The sequence below is a fragment of the Jaculus jaculus genome, chromosome 5, assembly GCF_020740685.1.
Source record: "Jaculus jaculus isolate mJacJac1 chromosome 5, mJacJac1.mat.Y.cur, whole genome shotgun sequence".
Lineage (NCBI taxonomy): Eukaryota > Metazoa > Chordata > Mammalia > Rodentia > Dipodidae > Jaculus > Jaculus jaculus.
This window is the reverse complement of record NC_059106.1, coordinates 49912107-49933246: the sequence shown is the minus strand read 5'-3', so window position 1 is coordinate 49933246 and position 21140 is coordinate 49912107. Positions and strand designations below refer to the sequence as shown.

Genomic DNA, 21140 nt, shown 5'->3' with positions numbered 1-21140 from the left:
CCAGGCCCAGGTAGACTTGAGGAGCTTGTCCCTGGGTTTGCACACACCCCTGCAAGCAGCAGGTGCCCAACAGGCTCAACGCCTTCCACTGCTCCAGAGGGGCTCAGTGGATCAAGTGCTTGCTGTGCAAGTGTGGAGACTGGAGCTTGGATTTCCAGCACCCAAGCAAATGCTGCATGAGTAAGGGGTGGTCCACCTGTAATCCCAGCGCTTGGGGGGGGGGGGGAAGGGGCGAGATAGGGAATCTCCAGAGCAAACTGGCAAGCTGAATAATCGAGCTCTGGGTTCAGGTGAGAGACCCGTCCTCATTTAGTAAGGTGGAGAGTGGGCTGGAGAGATTTCTCAGTGGTTAAGGCACTTGCCTATGAAGCCTAAGGATCCAGGTTCAATTCTCCAAGCCCCACATAAGCCAGATGTACAAGGTGGCGCATGTGTCCGGAGTTCATCTGCATTGGCTAGAGGCCCTGCCACGTCCATTCTCTCTCTCTCTCCCTCTTTCTCTCCATCTCTCTGTCTCTAACAAATAAATAAAGTGGAAAGTGATCAAGAAAGATACCAGGGCTGGAGAGATGGCTTAGCGGTTAAGCGTTTGCCTGTGAAGGCTAAGGACCCCAGTTTGAGACTTGATTCCCCAGGACCCACGTTAGCCAGATGCAATTTCCAGAGCCTTGGGCAGGGTCTCTAGCCACAGTTTTCTCAACAGTAAAATTGGGATCTTCATTGATGCCTACCTCTGGGGGGTGTTGGAAAAATAGAATTGGCAAATTGTTGTTGTTCAAGGCAAACTCTCATTCTAGTCCAGGCTGGCTTGGAAGTCACTCAATAGCCCCAGCCTGGCCTGGAACTCACTGTGATCCTCCTACATCCTATCTTGCCTGGGGGAGGGAGTGCCGGGCACCACTGTAAACACTAGATACTTGTGCCACTTTTTTGCATCTGGCTTATGTGGGTGGCTTGGGAGTTGTACTGTTGCAGGCACCTTTAATTGCTGAGCCATCTCTCCAGCCAATGTCTCTCGTCTTTTGATCACGGCGAGGGAAGGGTGGCAGAGGAGGGCCATCCAGGGTCAGAGGGGAAACAGAGCTCAGGAATGAGGAAATGGGGGCCTGGGACACAGGACTTCATGGTCAGAGGTCTGGAAAACTTGAGGATTAATATAGCTGACTTCAAACTCACCCTACTTAAGCTGGATTCGTACCTGAACGGGCTTGTCTTGCCTGCGCCTCGGACTGTTGCTCCGTCTCTTGTGCAGGACGGATTCCACAGCCAGCTGAGCCGCATGTCAACTTCAGGGCGGCGCCGGTGACCCCTTAACCACCTGACCCAGGCCCCAGAACGAACACACACCCTGCACGTGGGAGAGGGAGCCGGGCGCTCTGAGCTGGGAGGAGCCGAGGTGGCCGGGGTCTGTCGTGATGGGCGTGGCCAGCCTGGGAGGAGGCAGCGCGGAGCCCGGGCGGGGCGAGGGCTGAGCGCTGTAGCACTGGACCTAGCCGGACTCGCGGGCGGCTGAGTCCCTCAGTCACAGCTGCCCCAGTCGAGAGTGCAGGACTCCCTGTCTACACCCGAGAGCCTCTCAGGACCCCCCAGGTTCGTGCCGGGGACCCTCACCTTCTTCTACTGGAAGCTGCTGGCTGTGCATCTGGGCTTCGCCCTCGCCTTGGAGATCAGCTCAGCCTAGTGCAAGTTCAGGCTCCGACGCCGGCTGACCCACTGCAGATGGAGATATATGTAGTATATACTAGGGTCTTTATGAAAATTCGGTGTCAAGCGAGAGCCCGTGGCTCATGCCTGTAGGAGTAGGAGTTCAAGGCCATCCTTGGCTACATACTGAGTTCTAGGTCAGCCTGGGATACATGAGACCCTGTCTGAAACACACACACACGCACGCATACACACACACGAAGATTCAGTGCCAAACGCTTGCACAGTTGTACAATGCCTGGCACACTGTAGGTGTTCAGATAATTTATATCACTAGTAATAGTATCATCTCTTGGCAAAAGACCTGAAGAAAGGGGGTGCAGGCTGCCTCCAGCCATGCTGAGGACCTTTTCGCTAGCTCTACTTCTAATAGGTTCTTTAGTGTAAGAAGTTCGAGTTATACTTGTATCTTGGGGCTAATAGCAAGTTTTTCATGCCTCAGTTTCTTCATCTGTAAAACAAAGGCATAAAATATGCCCTCGAGTTTTTTTAATATAGAATGCTCACCAAACTGCCCAGTGAGCGCTTCTCTTAATGTTCATACCCATATATTGATGCTACTCCAACTTTTGGTAAGAGAAGCTTCTTTTCAAATGGCAGTGACCTTGGGATGACTCAGAAGGCACCATGGTGCTGAGAAGTGACAGAGGAGTGCTCAGCATTGAAATATCTCTATAACATCTTTTAAGGCTCAGGGTCCATTGTGGGAGAGGTGGAGGAAAGAATGTAAGAGCCAAAGGAAGGGTAGGACTCCTTACAACGTGCTCCTCTAGACACAAAATGGCCTGGATATCTATGACATCAGAGTGCCTGACACTTTCTAGACAAGACCATCATAATAGGAGGAAAAGATCAGGACATCAAAATAAAAGAGAGACTGATTGAGAGTGGGAGGGGATATGATGGAGAATAAAGGTTCAAAGGGGAAAATGGGGGGAAAGGCATTACCATGGGATATTTTCCACAACTATGGGAGTTGTCAGTAAAAATAAATAAATTAAATTAAACATAAGTAAATAAATAAAAATTAAAAAATATGTAGAGAAGAAGCCAGGCATAGTGGCACATGCCTTTAATCCCAGCATTTAGAGTTAGAGGTAGGAGGATCACCATAAATTCTGAGAATACATAGTGAATTCCAGGTTGGCCTGAGCTAGAGCTAAACCCTACCTCGAAAAACCAAAACCAAAACCAAACAAAATATAGAGAGAAAGAGAGAGAGAGAGAATGGGTGTACCAGGGTCTCTATCCACTGCAAACGAACTCCAGATTCATGGTGCCACTTTACGTGGGTACTGGGGAATTGAATCCGGCTTGTTAGGCATTGCAGGCAAGCGCCTTAACCGCTGAGCCATCTCTCCAGCCCATCATCGAGTTCTTGTGAGAATTTAATGAGTTAATATTCGGAAAGTCCTCGGGATAGTGCCTTGTACATGGTAGGCACTCTATGAATTCAGCCTGCTAAAGTGCCAGGCATGGTGGTGGCACACCTGTCATCTCAGCACGCCGGAGCCTGAGACAGGAGGATCACCATGAGTTCACGGCCAGCTAGGGCTACATAGCGAGACCCTGTCTCAAACAAAAAATAAACAAAAATTTAGCAATTGCATGGTTCTTTGGTCCCCTTGTCCCCAGGACGTGGTGATCTTACTGCTCCTGGTGGCCTGCCTCGCGCCCAGTGTGCCAGCTGCAGTGCCTAAGAGTGACAGCTCCCTGGCTAAGCAGCCCCAGGAGTCGTCCAGGGGGAGCTGAGATAGGTTAGTAGAGTGCAGGGGTCCTGACTTCATCCTCACGGAATGACCACGCCCCTCGCTCCGCCCCATACCTTATCCCGCCCTCCAAGGCCCCGCCCCTTGCGTGACATCGTTCGGTAGGGATTGGTCATATTTAAGTTTCCGTCTGGTCCCTTCCTTTACCAAAGGACACGCCCCCTTTCTTATTGTAATCACGCTGGAGTAGGGCAGGTTTTCTGCCTGGAGGGTCCATCTGCTCTACCTGGCCAAGCTTGACTCTTGCGCTGTCAGTTCTCTGCAGCTGGGGCAGTCCCCTAAACTCAGGACGCAGCAGCCCGTGAAGAACCCCCTAACATGCTCCTTCCATCCGAGTGCCCTGGTTTCCAGCTAGGGGTCAGCGCAGTGCCAAGAATGAGGTGGCTGGAGCTCTTCTCTCTCCATGTTCCCTGCTAGCTGTCCGTGCAGTGCTGACGACAGCTATCTCCTGATCCCCGCCCAGTGTGGACAGCGCCTCCCCACAAAGTAGTGCTGCTGTGGAAGGGAAGGGGTGGACAGAGGGAGCAGTGGACTCTGGAATCACTCTGAGCTCAGTGATCATTAGTTGGAAGGTAAAGAATCTTGGCGGGGGGGGGGGTGCTCATTGGGATCTGGGCATGAAGCCCCTACCCCACATGCTTAAGGGCTGTGACTTAGGGACAGGAGTAAAAGGGTTTAGCTGAGTCAGCTGGACATCTCCCAACAGGCTTACACCTTCGCAAAAGCATATTGAGGGAGTGCCAGACAGTGGTTAGGATGTAGGTACAGGATGGGGTCAGTGCACCTCGCTAGGTCTCAATACTATTTCTCCTTAACATATCACCTTGTGTGAGATGATTTATTTATTTATTTACAGGGTCTCAGGTAGCCAGGCTGGCTTCAAACTCACTATGTAGCCAAGGATGACCTGGAACTTCTGATCCTCTTGCCTCCATCTCTGCAGGCTGGAATCATAGGTGTGCACCACCACATCAGTTTATTCAGTGCCAGGGCTGGAACTTAGGGCTCTGTGCATGCTAGGCAAGCACTCTACCAACTGAGCCACGTTGCCAGCCTTTGGATGAGTTCTTTAATTGCTTCAACCTCAATTTCACCATCTTTAAGAGAGAAGGTTGGAGAGATGGCTTAGCGGTTAAGGCACTTGCTTGCAAAGTCTAGCGACCTGAGTTCAGTTCCCCAGTACTCACGTAAAACCAGAAGCACAAAGTGGTGCAAGTGTCTAGGTCACCCATTCTCATTCTCTCTCTCTGCTTGCAAATAAATCAATAAAAAAATATTGTTAAAAAATAACTGAGGGGAGAGATGGCTGAACGGTTAAGGTGTTTGCCTGCAAAGCCAAAGAATCCCGGTTTGATTCTCCAGGACCCACGTAAACCAGATGCACAAGGGGGCACATGCATCTGGAGTTCGTTTGCAGTGGCTGGAGGCCCTGGTGTGCCCATTCTCCCCACCCCCACCTGTTTCTCTCTCTCAAATAAATAAACAAAATATATTAAAAATAAATAAATAACTGAGCAGGGCAGGGTGGCGCATGCCTTTAATCCCAGCGCTCTGGAGGCAAAGGTAGGAGGATGGCTGTGAGTTTGAGGCCACCTTGAAAGTACATAGTGAATTCCAGGTCAGTCTGGGCTACAGTGTAAGACCCTACCTGGAAAAACAAACAATAACAACAAAACAAAACAAAACACTGAGAATTGGGTACGGCAGGTGATTAACTGGAGTACTCACCTCATGTGCTGAGTTGCTAAGTGGCAGCAGTCAGTAACGACCTCAGAGGGTCCCGTGGAGAGGGAAGAGTGCATATGAAGTACTGTGGGACACGGCAAGGGGACATGGAACCAGCAATGTGGGGACTAGTATCTGTGCCCACACTACATACTGGTATGAATGGAACATGCTTGGCAATTGCAGGGTGCTCAAATATATGGCGGCAGTATGGGGAGAAGGTGGGCCCCCCTTTATCACAGGCTTGGCAAAGCTACAGGCCAGGCACAGAGCAGGGTCCCTCCTTCGGGAGGCTGGCTCGACTTTGGCTGTTTAAATGGTCTTACTGGGAGCTAGCTCACTGTGGACCAGAATCTGGGAAGACTTCGTGGTGGTGCCTGTTGGAGGTGGTGAGGTGAGCTATTCCAGGCAGCAGGCCAGGGTCATTTGTGAGCAGTGGCCATGCCTGAGGGGCCATTCAGGACAATGCCAGTGTCAATTTTCAGGATTGATTTCTGCCAACCAATTATACAAGAGTGCGCCCGATTTACAGGTGCTGGAACAAGTTTAGGGAGGGTGAGTGGCGGTCTCAGGGTCCTCTAGGAGTCCAAGATTTGGGTTGTCTCCCAAACTCAATGTCCCTTACCCACACCTCACATTTTGGAAACTTCGGAAGTGGGTGGCTTGCGTCCTGGGAGCAGAACCCTCTTTCCCCCATCTTTCAGCTGACTGGGGTCCTCCGGAGGCTCTTGAAGGCATAGGGTTTCCATTGTTCCAGGCCCCTCTTGTACCCTCGACTGGCCAAACCAGTTCTGGGGAAGGGGGCGGGGAGCAGGCACGTTGAGACAGCCTCCTGCCTGTCTCTGTTCAGGGTTTCCTCGCCCTCGCCTCCCTCCTCCCTGGCCAACACAATACACAGGAGCTGCTTAGCCAGCTTCGGGGCCATGCTGACATCGCTCCCTGAGGACCTGGTTGCAGTTCCAGCGCCCCCAGGGTGGCCTGGAGCACTGGACTGTGCCGGCAGCTGGACGGAGCTCCCTGGCTGAGGTAGGACCCTGAGTGGGAAGCCCATCTCCTTCACCATCTCCCCAGTTCTTTGTGCTGTCTGCCCTCCCATGGATCTTGGCCCTGACCCCACTCATGGCCTCCTGGGGCTCCTCTGAAGACCACTGAGCCCGGATCCTCTTTCCAGTCCTGACTTTCCACTTGATTTTGTCTTTTAAGGGGCAAGGGGTTCTTGCAGGGTCTCTGTAACTTTGGGCAGCAAAACAGGGGGCACTAGGCATGCAAGGAATGCTGGATGTAGGGGCCAGGGTGCTTTTCTAGGACCATAGCAGTACCCAGGGTCAGTATTGCCCAGAGGGCTTATTGCCCTTAGTGGTTAACAATGCCCAGGATGGACCATTCCTTGGCCTCTGCCCGTCCTTCTCTGCCTGCCGCCGATGACACGTTTCTGAGAGGGCAGCTGGGTTGGGGGGGCTTTGGGGCCATTTGACACATGGGGTTACCCAAGCACAGGGATGGGATATGATTTGTCTAAGGCTCCATAGACCTGGTCATTGTTAACATGGCGTCCCAAACCTTGGGCAGTGATTTGGCCTCTGGGTTCCACTGTGATTAGTGAGCACTAATCCCTTCTGGACAGATAGGTAATGTCCCTGCCACCTGGGGCCAGTTCTGTTCCCCAGGCTTTTTGTGTAATACTAACAGAAGAGCTACAATACAAACCCAGATCTGCCCCCTGGGTCCCCAACATCAAGGCCAGGTAGGCCACATCCTGAAAAACCACAGAGCTGGCATCACAACACCATGGCCCTTTGGCCTGGGTATAGTAGAGGTAGACTCACTCCCAATCCCACCCTCGTCAAGACATTTCCCCCCCCCCCCCTCCCCCCGTCTCACAGAAGACCTTTCACCTCCCCACCCACTTCCCCAGTCTTTTCCTCTGAGGTCTTAATTGAAGGGGCTTCTGCCCCAAGGGCCCAGTGTTTTTGCTTATTGAACCCTGTAAATGACGGGTGTGTGGAAGGGGTTCCTTCCTGCCCTCCAGGGGCTTCCAGAGTCCAAATGGAGAAAATCTCCCAGAATGCAAGGGAGTAGGAGCAGGCATACGTGCTTGCACATGCATGGCTTCTGTGTGGAGCTCATCTCACTCCTGAAAGAGACTCATCTGGGGGACAGACAGCTAGCTGTGTCCCCTCCCACATGTTACTAAGACATGTGTGTTTTCACTGGCTGCTGGCTCATGCCACCCCCCAGTAGAGAAGGGCAGGATAATGAAACTCGGAGGACTGCCTGTGGATGACAGGGCTTCCACCATGCCCTGTGCCCCAGGCACCTCCCTTGAGGACACCGTTAGTTCTCACATTAGTATTAGGAAGCTGGTACCATTCTGCCAGGAGAGGACAAACTGAGGCCCAAAGGGATTTGACCAGCCAGTCTGTAGTCCTGAGTTACTCTGTAGGTTTGAGGGACAGATTAGAGCAGTTGCTGTGGGATGGCCCCTGAGAAACAGCCAGCCTTTCCCCCAACGCTTCAGGCAAGGAATGTGAAGAAAAGCAACTGTGTCTCCATTGGGTCTTCCTAGATGCTGTCACTATGTCAGGTCAGAGATCGCTGCTGTCTCTGTGACCTGAGGCTTCCAGTCTGGTAGCAGTGAGCTGTTACCTACTCCAGGAAGTCTCCCTGACATATTCAGGCCTAGTCGGGGCCCAGCCCCCTACTGTGCTGGTGCCTGTGGCTTGATTCTTGCCAACTCAGATTGTAACTGCTTTTGTTTTTGGCTCTTTTGCCAGACTGACAACCCCATGGGGCATGAGCTGTTTGTCCATCTGTCTCCCTGGGTTTTGCTGGGCTTCCTGTCAGACTGTCTGAGCATCTCAGCTTCTGCGGTTGTTTCTGAGCCTTTGGGGGAGCTGTTGTCTCCATTTCTCTGGGTCCCCTGCTTCTCTCTTCTGGTCCTGCCAAGCTGGGCACTGCCCCTTGGGCCCAAGGGCCTCTGGGGGGAGTCCTTATTGCCCCTGGCCTGCCCATAGGGAGGCCAGGCAAGGGTAGGCCCCCGCCCAGCCGGCTGCCTGCTCCCTCCCGCCCTCCCTCTTGCCTCACCGCAGGGTTTGATGAATCAAACTCTTTGTCTGGGTGGGATCTCCTCCAGCCAGCTGGGCAGAGAGGGCTTCCCCTGCCTGAACAGCAGGGCAGGGCAGCAGCAACAGCAGCAGCAGCAGCAGCAGCAGCAGCAGCGGGCCTCAGCCTTGGCTGAAGAGGTGAGTGGCAGGAGGAGGACCATGGAGGGCCCAGGGAGAGGCTTGTGGGGGGAGGGTCCTTTACTTCTTAGCTCATTGTCCTATCTCTAGACGCTAGTGGGATCCTGGTGATGGCATCCTGCCCAGAAAAGACGGAATTTGCCTGGCCTGACTCAGGGGCTATTAGCAAGGGGTTAAACACCTCTGTCACCCCAATCTGAGGGTTTAGGGCCACCTTCCTTGCCTTTCCCTGGGAAGGCCCAGCCTGATCTGGGTGGTGGCCTGCTTGCCAGTGTGTGGCCCTCCCAGCCAGCCTGGCAGGGGTGTGGGCATCGCTCACCATGAAGGCCTCAAGTCTGAGTACAGAAGGGACTTGGCAAGCCTAAAGCTAGGATGTGCTTACTTGTTTGTGTCTGTATCCTACTGTGTGTGTGCCCAGAACCGTGAGGAAGCTTGCCTCCATGTGCCAGTGTCAGATAGGTAGCATGTGTCACCATTTTGAAGAAAGCCATCGGTGTAAGCGTGTCTGCGAATGTGAGTCTGAATCTGAAACATATGATTGTATCTATAATAAAGATGTGTGTGGCTGTGTGTTGGGACATGAATCTGTGTTACAACATCTGTGCCCATGTCTGGTCATGGGTCAGTATATATTAGAGAGATGTACAAGGTAGCTCTAAAAACAAAATGTGGAAGCTGGGATGCCTGTGCAGGAATCCTGGCTCCAGCGTCTCTCAAGTAATTGCCTCTCTGTGCCTCACTTCCCTCATCTATAAAATGGGCACAAGAACAACACAAACTCAAGCTTATTGTGAGGATGCTATGGGGGTGGTTACTCAATCAGTAAGTGCTGGTCACTACAGATGCGTATACGCATGTGTACAATCTCCAGAATGGTGGCTCATTGCTGTCGCTGCTGTCCTGCATCTAGGTCTTATGTTTTCTTTCCTATAGGCCCAGGTAGAGCAAAGGAGGAATGGAATGCGGGCCACCTGCAACCCTCCAGCCCCATCTGGCTGGGCCACCTAGTACTGCCCGCCACCCAGTGGCCGTGTGTCAGCAGGAGAGTCTATCTTTCATGGAGCTGCCCACCCTACAGACCCTGAGCCCTGTGTGTCTGGACCTCTCTCCCGTTGCCTCTGAGGAGCTCAGGGCTCCCGGCAGCCGCTGGTCCCTGGGGACTCCTGCCCCTCTCCAAGGACTACTATGGCCATCATCTCCCAGAAGCACAGAAAATGAGATCTCCACCAGTGGAGGAATGAGGCCCAGCAGGGCTGGCAGCTGGCCCCACTGTCCTGGTGCCCAGCCTCCAGTTCTGGAAAGACCCTGGAGCTCTCAACACACACAGCCACAGCGCAGGGCCAGCCATGGCTCAGAAAAGAAGTCGGCCTGTGAGTCACCCTGGTGGGGGGTAGCCCTCTGGGGCAGAGACAGGAGGAGCCTGGGAAGGCTCTTTTCAACCCTTTAAGCTCCACAGTTTTCCAAAAGTCAGAACAAATGGTGAGGTTTAGTGGTAAATGAGTCCTCGCAGTGGCTGGGTGACTTACCAGGGTTATGTAACAAGCGTGGCTGTCCTGAGCACCCTGACTCCTTTTCCCTACTGTTCACAGGCCCTGTGTTCTCTCTACACACCTTCTGGAGTCTCAGGGTGGCCTCGAACTTATGGCAATCCTCCTACCTCAGCCTCTCAGTGCTGGGATTAAAGGGGAGCTCTTCTCTACAGGCCTTGTAGATAGATCCCTTTGCTCTGAGAACCAAAGATCTGCCCCTTGGGCACGGTGCCTGAGCCCAGCTGGGATCCTAAGCTGCAGGGCAGCAGCAGGGAGGAGGTTGCATGGGACCCTAGTGGGTGTCAATCTGTGTTCACACCCCCTACCTCCTCCAGGGCGCAAGATGCGGGTGTATCAGCGTGAAGAGGCCGCTGGCTTTCCAGAGTCCAGGGCAGTCTTCCTAGAGCCTGGCCAGACTGCGCAGGAGCAGTCTCTGAGCACAGAGGAGCCCAGGCCCCTGGAGCTGTCCGGGACTCCTAGAGGGGTTCTTGAGGGACATGAGCGAAGGCGTTTCTCAGCCTCGGAGCTGATGACCCGGCTGCACTCCTCTCTGCGTCTGGGGCGAAGCGCAGCGACCAGGGCCCTGACTTCAGGGTCGGGTGCTGGTGTCAACCGGGAAGGTATCCGCTACACTGCTCGACCCACACATTGCCAGATGTGGGGTGGGACATAGCCCACTAACAACTTCTAAGTGGGTGTTGGTCAGCTGGGGTGTGATCCAGACTGCCCACCATTCATGTCTTCTCTAGGAAAAGTGCCTGGAAGGGAGTCCAGAAGAGTAGAGGTGAGAGTGGACAGTGTGTCGCTGCCAGGACCTGATGACCCAAGCGAGGGCCATGGTGGCCGGCTGGAGCCCAGGTGCGCTGCCTCTCTCTCTAGATCTACACTGGGGCAGGGGGAGGGGCATGAAAGGTGCTGACACTCTTTCCTAGGTCCTACCTGCTGGAAGACGCACCTCAGGATCCCAAGAGCGCCAATGAGCGGCGCCAGTCACGGTTCCTCCTGAATTGTACGTGCATAGTCACTGGGAGGAGGGACAGAGAGGAGGACGGGGCTGGGGTGTGAACACTGGGGAGCAAGATCGTGTGAAGGAGGAGAGAAAACTCCCTCCTGGGCATCTAGCAAGTGGGCCGCCGGCATGCGCTAGGGACTCAGTGAGTGTTTCCAGCATGAGTGATGGAATGAATGAATGACTGTCCCTATATCCGAACCACTGAGAAGACTTCAGCGAGGGTGGGCTCCTCCGAGGTGATGGGAGGGACACCCGGAGGAGCCCTCGGCCCTCCCCCAAGGCTGTCCTCTCCCCGCCCAGCTGTCCTCTACCAGGAATACAGCGACGTGGCCAGCGCCCGCGAACTGCGGCGGCAGCAGCGCGAAGAGGAGGGCCCCGGGGACGAGGCGGAGGGCGCGGAGGAGGGGCCCGGGCCGCCGCGAGCCAACCTGTCCCCGAGCAGCTCCTTCCGGGCGCAGCGGAGCGCGCGAGGCTCCACCTTCTCGCTGTGGCAGGACATCCCCGACGTGCGCGGCAGCGGCGTCCTGGCCACGCTGAGCCTGCGCGACTGCAAACTGCAGGAGGTGGGGGCGGGGCGGCGGAGGAGGTGGTGGTCCCCGGGGCACCAGTCAGCGGAGGAGGGCGGGTGCTTGGGGCCTGAGTGGGTGAGGCCGGCTTGGAGCCCGCGGGGATGCTAGAACGGGCGGCCGCGGCCGACGGGAGGGGCGGGGCTCTTTGGCTGGACCGGCGAGCGTGGGGGGCGGGGCTTAAGGTCAAGTTCACGTGCGCGGCGGGGCCCGGAAGACATCCGTGCCTGGTGGGCGGGGTTACGAGAAGGGGCGTGGTCCTCCGGGCTTCCCGCGGAGTCGGTGCTGGTTGTTGCCCCAGGCAAGAGGCGGGACCCCGAGCCCCACCTGGCGCCAGATTACTGATAGGATTAGGGAAGGGGCCGGGACCAGGTGTCTATGGAGGCGGGGTCTCGGCGGTGAGGTGGGCTGGCTGGGCCTTCACAACCCGGGGTTCCACCCTCCCTCAGGCCAAGTTTGAGCTGATCACTTCCGAAGCCTCCTACATCCACAGCCTGTCGGTGGCCGTGGGTCACTTCCTAGGCTCCGTGGAGCTGAGCGAGTGTCTGGGGGCGCAAGACAAGCAGTGGCTTTTCTCCAAACTGCCCGAGGTCAAGAGCACCAGTGAGAGGTGAGGCTGGCGAGTGGGGCTGGAGGCTGAGGTTCGGCGGGTTCCCAGAGCTGGTGTAGTCTCTGGGCTGGCCCTGACCTCGGCCCACTCCTCAGGTTCTTGCAGGACCTGGAACAGCGCCTGGAAGCTAATGTACTGCGCTTCAGCGTCTGCGACGTGGTGTTGCACCACTGCCCCGCCTTCCGCCGTGTCTACCTGCCCTATGTCACCAACCAGGCCTACCAGGAGCGCACCTACCAGCGCCTGCTGTAGGGGGCCCTCTAAGGGAAGGGTTCGGGGAGGGGAGGGCTCCCTGAAAGAGGCTCTGTGAGCATCGGATAAGTGAGACTTACTCCACTGCACAAGTGTGTATAGAGAAGGTCCCTGAACCCCTGAAGACCAGTGAGGCTGGAATGTGGCTCTGTGGCAGAGCTATTGTCTAGCATACAGGAAGCTCTGGGTTAAGTCTCTAGTACCATAAAAAAAAAAAAAAAAAATCAAGCCAGGCGTGGTGGCGCACGCCTTTAATCCCAGCAGTCGGGAGGCAGAGGTAGGAGGATTGCCATGAGTTCGGATTGCCATGAGTTTGAGGCCACCCTGAGACTCCATAGTGAATTCCAGGTCAGCCTGGGCTAGAGTGAGACTCTACCTCAAAAAACCAAAAAAAAAAAAAAAAAAAATCAGTTGAGTGAGACCCTACTTTGAAAAACCAAACCAAAAAGAAAAAAAAAAAATCAGTTGATTTGGAGCACTTAGCTTGGTTGGTTGGGTACTTGCCATGGGTTCAGTCTCTGGCATAAACCAGGTGTGGTGATGTGTGCCTGTAATCTCAGCCCTCAGAAGGTAGAAACAGGAGGATCAAGAGTTCAAGGCCAACCTGGGCTACATGAGACCCAATCTTAAAAGACCAGCGGTGGGGTGGACTCAGGGGTTTTGGCCTACCTGTGACCACAGACTCCTGCCTAATGTCCAGCCTGGAGAACCCCAAGTTCCCCAGCATCCTGGCTCGCCTAGAGGAGTCTCCCGTTTGTCAGCGGCTGCCCCTCACCTCTTTCCTCATCCTGCCCTTTCAGAGGATCACTCGGCTCAAGATGCTGGTGGAGGTACCTTGCTTGGAGCATGTGGCTGTGGGGAGGCCTGGGAGGGAGAGACCCTGGTGACTCCACAGTCCCTCCAAGGTTGGGCAAGGTCACAAGAGGAGAAAGGCCTGCCAAAGGGCTTTGATGTCACCCTCCAGAACATCTTGAAGCGGACAGCACAGGGCTCCCAAGATGAAGACATGGCCACCAAGGCCTTCACCGCACTTAAGGAGGTGAGCTCAACAGTGAGAGCCGTGGTGTGCTGGTAAAACTGTCTCCACTGCAGTGCCAAGGCAGGGGTCCGGTCTGGGTTCTGGGAACCCATATAACCCCTATGCCCGCCCCTCCCCCGCAGTTGGTGCAAGAGTGCAATGCCAGTGTGCAGTCCATGAAGAGAACTGAGGAGCTCATCCACCTGAGCAAGAAGATCCACTTTGAGGGCAAAGTGAGGCACAGCCCTTACAACCTCCTTCCCCTGAGGGCAGGGGGTAGTCGGCACCGCCTGAAGCTCACCCAGAGCCCCTGGCCTTCCCTGTCTTCTCCTTTGCCTTTAGATCTTTCCGCTGATATCGCAGGCCCGCTGGCTGGTGCGGCATGGGGAGCTGGTAGAGCTGGCCCCCATGCCCGCGGCCCCGCCTGCCAAGCTCAAGCTGTCCAGCAAGGCGGTGTATCTACACCTCTTCAATGACTGCCTGCTGCTGTCCCGGCCGAAGGAGTGAGTAGGGCTGAGATCAGAGTTGGTTTTCTTCTTCCCCTACCACCAAGGAACCCTCTGGGCCTGGGGGTCCCCACTGGTGCCAAGCTAGGGCACCCAAGGACCTGGAAGTTTGGTAGCAGAGGCAGGCAAAGAGGCGGGTCTGTCTCCAGGCAGAGTCAAGAGGTGTGGTATGCAGAGGACTTGCCATTGCTCTGAGCTCTAGCCTCAGGGTCCAGCTCTGCCCAGCTCCCTTGAGGCTAGACATCAAGAAGCCAGCCTTGGTAGCTCATTTCTCTAATCCCAGCATTCGGGAGGCTGCGGAAGGAGGTTCATTGTGAGATCAAGTCCAGCCTGGGCTGCAGAACGAGTTTCAAGTTAGCTTGGATTAGAGTGAGACCCTACCTCAAAAAAAAAAAAAAAAAAAAGTCCTATTGATTGGGCTGGAGAGGTGGCTTAGCAGCTAAGGCATTTGCCTGCAAAGTCTAAGAACTCAGGTTTGATTCCCCAGCAAGGTGGCACGTGTCTCTGGAGTTCATTTGCCTTGGCTGGAGACCCTGTTGTACTCTCTCTCCCTCTCAAATTAATAAAAATTAAATTAAATTTTAAGAAAAGCAGGACTGGGAACTAAGAAGATGGCTCAGTATTAAATGCACTTGTTTGCAAAACCTGCCACCAGGGTTCAGTTCCCAGGCCACCCACATAAGCCAGATGTGAAACATGGCGCAAATGCCTGGTATTCATTTGCAGTGGCAAGAGGTTCTGATGCACCCATACAAATATGGGGGTGGGGGGAAGACTAAGTCAGGTGTGGTGGTGCATGCCTATTATCCCAGCACTCTGGGAGGCAGACACAGGACAATCACCATCAGTTCGAGTTCAAGACTACCCTAAGACTACATAGTGAATTCCAGGTCAGCCTGGACTAGAGTGAAAGCCTACTTCAAAAAAACAAAAAAAGGGCTTAACGGTTAAGAGTTTGCCTGTGAAGCCTAAAGACCCTGGTTCAAGGCTCAATTCTCAGGGACCTATGTAAGCCAGATAGATGCACAGGTGGTGCATGCATCTGGAGTTCGTTTGCAGTTGCTGGAGGCCCTGACATGTCCATTCTCTCTCTGCCTCTTTCTCTCTCTCTCTCTTTCTCTGTCACTCTCAAATAAATAAATAAAAACAAACAAACCAAAAAAAAAAAAAAAAGATAGCCAGCGCTCTGTGTCTGCTCAGAGTATCCCCTGCCATCCTAACAACATCTCCCTGGGAAGCAGGCTCCCTTGTTCCTTTCATGGTCAAAGGTCAGGGAGTTCAAGAGTGAAGGAGCCATGCGGTGACCATTCCTCAGGTTCTTACCCCCTGCTCTTTCCTGCCTTCCACCTGTAAGGCCACAAGATGAACAGCAGAGCTCCTCACTGTGCCTGGCTGTGATCATGCTCAGTGGGGAGGGTGAGCTAGGAGGGTTTGGGACAGGGGGTGATAAGGCAGGGGGAAGGAAGGCTGCACGTCGTCGTGAGCTAAGGGAGAAAGAATTCAAGCTAGGGGTGGTGGCACACTCCTTTAATCCTAGCACGAGGATTTTTTCTCTTAAGATGAGCCAGGCCAGGCATAGTTGTGCAGGTCTTTAATCCCAGCACTGTGAGGCAGAGGTAGGAGGATCACTGTGAATTTGAGGCCACCCTGAGAGACTACATAGTGAATTCTAGGTCATCCTGAGCTAGAGGGAGACATTGCCTCAAAAAAAAAACAAACAAACAAAAAAACAAGCAACAACAAAAAAGTTCAACCCTGATTTATTTATTACCTTCAAATTTTATTTTCAGTTTAAATATTTCATTTATTTATTTGCAAAGAGACAGAGGGAATGAACACACCAGGTCCTCTCTAGCCACTGCAAATGAATGCCAGACATATGCACTATCTTGTGTATCTGGCTTACATGGGTCCTGGGTAATTGAACCTGGGTCCTTTAACTTTGTAGGCAAATACCTTAACTGCTAAGCCATCTCTCCAGCCCTAGATACTCTAAATATGTTCCTTTTTTTGGTCTCACTGTAGCCTCAAAGACTGAAGACGATCCTCCTACCTCTGCCGCCAGAGTGCTGGGGTTAAAGACGTGTGCCACCATGTCCAGCTATGAATTTAAAAATTTTTTAAAGAAGCCCTTTTTTAAAAAGCAAAAAATAAATAAATAAATAAATAAACTTATTTATTTATTTGCAAGCAGAGAGAGAGATAAAGAGACAGACAGAATGAGAATGAACATACAAGGGCCTCCAGCCACTGCAAACAAACTCCAAATGTATGTGCCTCCTTGTGCATCTGGCTTACTTGGGTACTGGGGAATTGAACCTAGGTCCTTAGGCTTCCCAGGCAAGTGCCTTAACCTCTAAGCCATCTCCCCAGCCCCGAATAAATATTTTAAGTTTTTATTTATTTATGAGAGAGAGAGAGAGAATGGGTGTGCCAGGGCCTCCAGCATCTGCAAATGAACTCCAGATGCATGTGTCACCTTGCGCATCTTGTTTACATGGGTACTGGAGAGTTGAGGGTACTGTGTCCTTAAGCTTTGCAGGTAGGTGCCTTAACCACTAAGCAATCTATTCCACCCTATATTTAAAAAGAGAAGAAAAAAAAATCCCTAAAAACTACACACTAGTATGTTGAGCTTTAGTCATATTTTATTTAAACAAATAATTTTTTATTTAAATATCTATATTCTTGGGTTGGGGGCAATGGCTCAATGGTTAAAGATGCTTAATGGCAGGCTTGGAGAGATGACCGGGCTGGAGAGATGGGTGACTGCCCAGGCATACAACCCCTGCTTCTCCCCTCCCGTCAGCTCACTTGGTCCCAGCCTGGACTACGCTGCACTGACTCTCCCTTTCTGTCTTCCTTCAGGCTCGGGAAGTTCGCTGTTTTCGTCCACGCCAGGATGGCTGAGCTGCAGGTGCGGGACCTGAGCCTGAAGCTGCAGGGCATCCCAGGCCACGTTTTCCTACTCCGGCTGCTGCATGGACAGCATGCTAGGCACCAGCTGCTGCTGAGGGCCCGCACTGAGTGAGGACCCCTGAACCCTGAGTGTCCAGCCCTCCCCACAGAGCACAGAGCAAGGCTGGGTGGCCAGCATTTGAGTCTAAGGGATACGGCACCACCTTCCCAGTCTCTGGGTACCTCTACCTCTGGCTTCAGGGTAGTAGCATGAGACAGGATGGGGGCAGAGCTGGCATGCAGGTAGCTCTGGGCTCTTGGCACAGGCCTGAAGCCCTGAGTATAGCCCCGGATGAGGTCTGGGCCCATCTCTAGTGCTCCCATTCCTGATTCTGCACCCTGCCCTGGGCCACTGTGCCTTGCCTGGGATGACCTCGCCTTTCCTGCTGTAGAAGTGAGAAGCGGCGATGGATCTCAGCCCTGCGCCCCTCTAGCCCCCAGGAGGACAGGGAGGTCATCAGTGAGGGAGAAGGTATGATTTCACCACCCCGTTCCCCCTCAGCGGGGACCCTCACTGCTGCTATTCCCTGCTCTGATCGTGGCTGCCATGTTGCGGGGCGGGGGGTGCCGGGGTGGTCAGGGGGACTCTGAGGACTCTTGAGAGCTAAGCAGGGTGGTCCTCTGACAGTCTGGCACTATGGACGCAGGAATTCTGAGCTGGAGAGATGGCTCAGCAGGTAAGGCACTCGCCTTCAGAGCCTAACGACCAGAGTTTGATAACCCTGTACCCATGTAAAGGCAGATGCACACAGTGGCAAATGCATCTGGAGTTCCTTTGCAGTGGCTGGAGGGTCTGGTGTGTACCTTCTCTCTCTGTTTGGAAATAAAATGAAAAAAAATTATTTTAAATAGTATCTTACTTTATAGCTCAAACTGGCCTTAAACCTATAAAGATCATCCTGCCTCAGCCTCTCAAATACTGGAATTACAGATATATGCCACAATGCCTGGCTCAAACTGTGGTTTCCTTTTTTTTGGGGGGGGGGTTTGAGGTAGTGTCTCACTCTAGCCCAAGTTGAGCTGGAATTAACCAAATAGTCTTAAGGTATCCTTGAAATCACAGTGATCCTCCTACCTGTGCCTCCCAAGTGCTTGGATTAAAGGCATGCACCACCATGCCTGGTCCAGACTGTTTTTGTTTGTTTGTTTGTTTGTTTGTTTAAGAGAGGGAACAAAGCAGAGAGAGAAAGAGACAGAGAGAAAGAATGGGCGCGCCAGGGTTTCTAGCCACTGCAAACAAATTCCAGATGCATGCGCCACCTTGAACATCTGGCTTACATGTGTCCTGAGGAATCGAACCGAGGTCCTTTGGCTTTGTAGACAAGCTCCTTAACCACTAATCCATCTCTCCAGCCTGAGACTGGTTTTTATTTATTTATTTTCTCTCCAGGTAGAGTCTCACTCTAGCCCAGGCTGACCTGGAATTCACTATGTAGTCCCAGGGTGGCCTCGAACTCACAAGGGGTCCTTCTACCTCTTGCCTCTCAAGTGCTGGGATTAAAGGCATGCACCGCCACGCTCAGCACCATGCCGGTCCTGTTGTTTTGTTTTTGAAATGGAGTCTCACTTCACTCTAGTCCAGGCTGGCCTGGAACTCACAGCAGTTCTACCTGTGCCTCCCAAGTCTTGCCTACTCCGGCTGCCACTATGCTGGTCTTGAACTCACAGCAGTGAGCCTCTACACCTGGCTAAACCAGTGATTTTTAGTGTTCAAGGCCCACCTAATACAAAGAACAGATTCTCTGGCTTATACCGAGTCCTGCTGGTACTGGGGATGAGGCCCCCATCTCCCTACAGGTGGTCAACAGAGGCCCCTGGGAAATGTCACTTCACCCTAAAGGATAGGAGGGTCCTTCTGGCAGAGAGAACAGCTGTACAAAGGCCCTGAGGCTTGTATAGTCCCTGCAGGAGGCCTCTGCGGCTGGAGCTGCATGAACTAGAGAGAGAGGGAGGGGGAGAAGTGAGGAAGGGCAGTGTCAGCCCAATGGGGCCTGGGAGGGACTTTGGATTTGGGGAATGAGGGAGGGCTCTAGATTTTATTCCAACTGGAGTTGGAAGTGTTCACAGACTTTTAAAAATATATTTATTTATTTATTTATGCCAGGGACTCTTGCCACTGCAAGCAAACTCTGTTTTTTTTTGTTTTTTTGTTTTTCCCCCAAGGTAGGGTCTCGCTCTAGCCCAGGCTGATCTGGAATTCACTCTGAAGTCTCAGGGTGGCCTGGAACTCATGGTGATCCTCCTACCCCCACCTCCCCAGTGCTGGGATTAAAGGCATGTGCCACCATGCTTGGCACATGCCACTTTTTACATCTGGCTTTACATGGGTACTGGGGAATGAAGTCATGACCAGAAAGGCTTTGCAAACAAGTGCCTTTAACCACTGAGACAGCTCCCCAGCCCCATGCTGGGAGGTTTTTAAGCCAATGCTGTGCCTTGCTTGCTCCTGGAAGGGTAGGGGAATCTGGGTTTCCCCGTGGAGGTCAGGAGCAAGGTGTCCTGCTGAGCTGTGGCTCACAGCAGGGCCTGACACTCCCAGGGCTGTGCTTGGGGACTTGTGTCCAGGGTGGACAGAGGATGGCTGTGGTATGGGAAGGGCATGGAAGTAACTGGTCCTCTTCCCCCTTACTTTTCCTACTGTCCCTTATCCTGCTGTGGGGACTCTCTGATGGTTCTGTGGGTTGTCAGACCATCCCCAGGTTCAGTGTGTCAGGACCTACAAGGCTCTGCAGCCCGATGAGCTGACCTTGGAGAAGACTGATATCCTGGCCGTGAAGACCCGGACCAGTGACGGTGAGAGGTGCTTGGCTAGATGGCCAAGCTGTCACGGTGGCGGGGGGGGGGGGGGTATGCAACTGTTGAAAATCTATAGCATGTGGGAATCAGGTTAGACAGGAGGAGGAACTTCTTGCTTGTAAAGCTACAGGATCAAGAATGGAGAGTAAATGGGGGAGAGTGGAAAATATCCTTCCCAGAGGATGTCAGGAAAAACAGGTCAGCAGTGCATTTATAAGGGTCCTTCCCAGATCTGAGTGACGCCAAGGAGATGTCATTTGGCCCTAGGCTTGCTTGCATCAGGCTGAGGAGGTCCCTCCCTGGCCGGTCTGGTGGCCCTTCAATGCCACTAATGCTGATGTATGTCCCCAGGCTGGCTGGAAGGCGTGCGTCTGGCAGATGGTGAGAAGGGGTGGGTGCCACAGGCCCACGTGGAGGAGATCAGCAGCCTTAGCGCGCGCCTGCGTAACCTCCGGGAGAACAAGAGGCTCACAAGCGCCAGCAGCAGGCTGGATGAGCCGCCTCCCTGACACCCCGGACTGGGCTCTGAGCACGTGGCAGGTCCTCCCTGTGTCTTGTCATTGTCTCTTGGAGGCTCTGGCAAGAGCTCTGCCCTCCACTGCTGTGTCTTCACCCATCCGACTCCCAGCACCCTGGCGGGGGGGCCGCTTCTACGCTAATGATGAGTCCTGGGGCCTGTGTGTTTCTGGAAGCTTTTCTGCTGCCTCCCTGGTGGCAACAGGTGCCTGGGGCCAGGACAGTCCAACAGATATGTCCTGTGTGGAGTCTGAGCTGTGACTCACACAGGCCTTTGCACAGGAGCGAGACCTGTGGGCTGGGTACCAATTGGCAGCTTTCTGCTGCAAGTAGCAGTGTCAGATGCAAGCAGGCTTGAGTATTAAAGAGACTATCTTGGTTCTTGTATTTGCTTCCTGTGGCTTCTGTCACACATCACCACAAATGTTGGAGGGGGGGGACTTGAAACAGTTTTTTGCCTTTTTATTTTTTTGGTTTTTCGAAGAAGGTTGTCTCTCTAGTCCAGGTTGACCTTGAACTCACATTGATCCAACCCCAGCCTCCCAAATTCTAGGATTAAAGGCATGTATCCCAATGCCTGGCCTTTGTTTGTTTGTTTGTTTTGAGGAAGGGTTTCACTCTAGTCCAGGCTGACCTGGAATTCACTATGTAGTCTCAGGGTGGCCTTGAACTCATGGTGATCCTCCTACCTCTGCCTCCTGAGTGCTGGGATTAAAGGCGTGCACCCCCATGCCAGGCCCTTTTTTGTTTTTTGCGATAGGGTTTTGGTATGTAATCTAGGCTGGCCTAGAATTTACTATGTAGCCGAAGCTTTCCTTTTACTCATGATCCTCCTGGGAGCTGAAATTACAGTATGTGCCACCACAGGCCCCCCAACTTAAAAAAATTTGTTTTTGTTTATGTTTATTGAAGTAGGGTCTCACTCTTCTAGCCTAGA

At 53.3% G+C, this 21140-nt stretch overlaps 1 protein-coding gene across 2 annotated transcripts; it reads left to right on the top strand.

Annotated features, from left to right (window-relative positions):
• Nucleotides 1-6076: 6076 nt before the first annotated feature.
• Nucleotides 6077-20588, top strand: Arhgef19 (Rho guanine nucleotide exchange factor 19). 2 transcript variants are annotated; one of them, XM_004657354.2, is made up of 17 exons: nt 6077-6224; nt 8288-8440; nt 9374-9810; nt 10305-10589; nt 10719-10827; nt 10902-10978; nt 11282-11544; nt 11997-12157; nt 12253-12405; nt 13110-13239; nt 13374-13448; nt 13571-13660; nt 13770-13930; nt 16802-16960; nt 17284-17363; nt 19580-19684; nt 20039-20588. In XM_004657354.2, the coding sequence occupies exons 3-17, from the start codon at nt 9396-9398 to the stop codon at nt 20194-20196; spliced, it is 2421 nt and encodes an 806-aa protein (XP_004657411.2). In that variant the 5' UTR covers nt 6077-6224; nt 8288-8440; nt 9374-9395; the 3' UTR covers nt 20197-20588. The 2 variants fall into 2 exon arrangements, with proteins under 2 accessions (XP_004657411.2, XP_045006809.1); XM_045150874.1 differs by having other exon boundaries at nt 6088-6224; nt 8332-8440.
• The last annotated feature ends 552 nt before the right edge of the window (nt 20589-21140 follow it).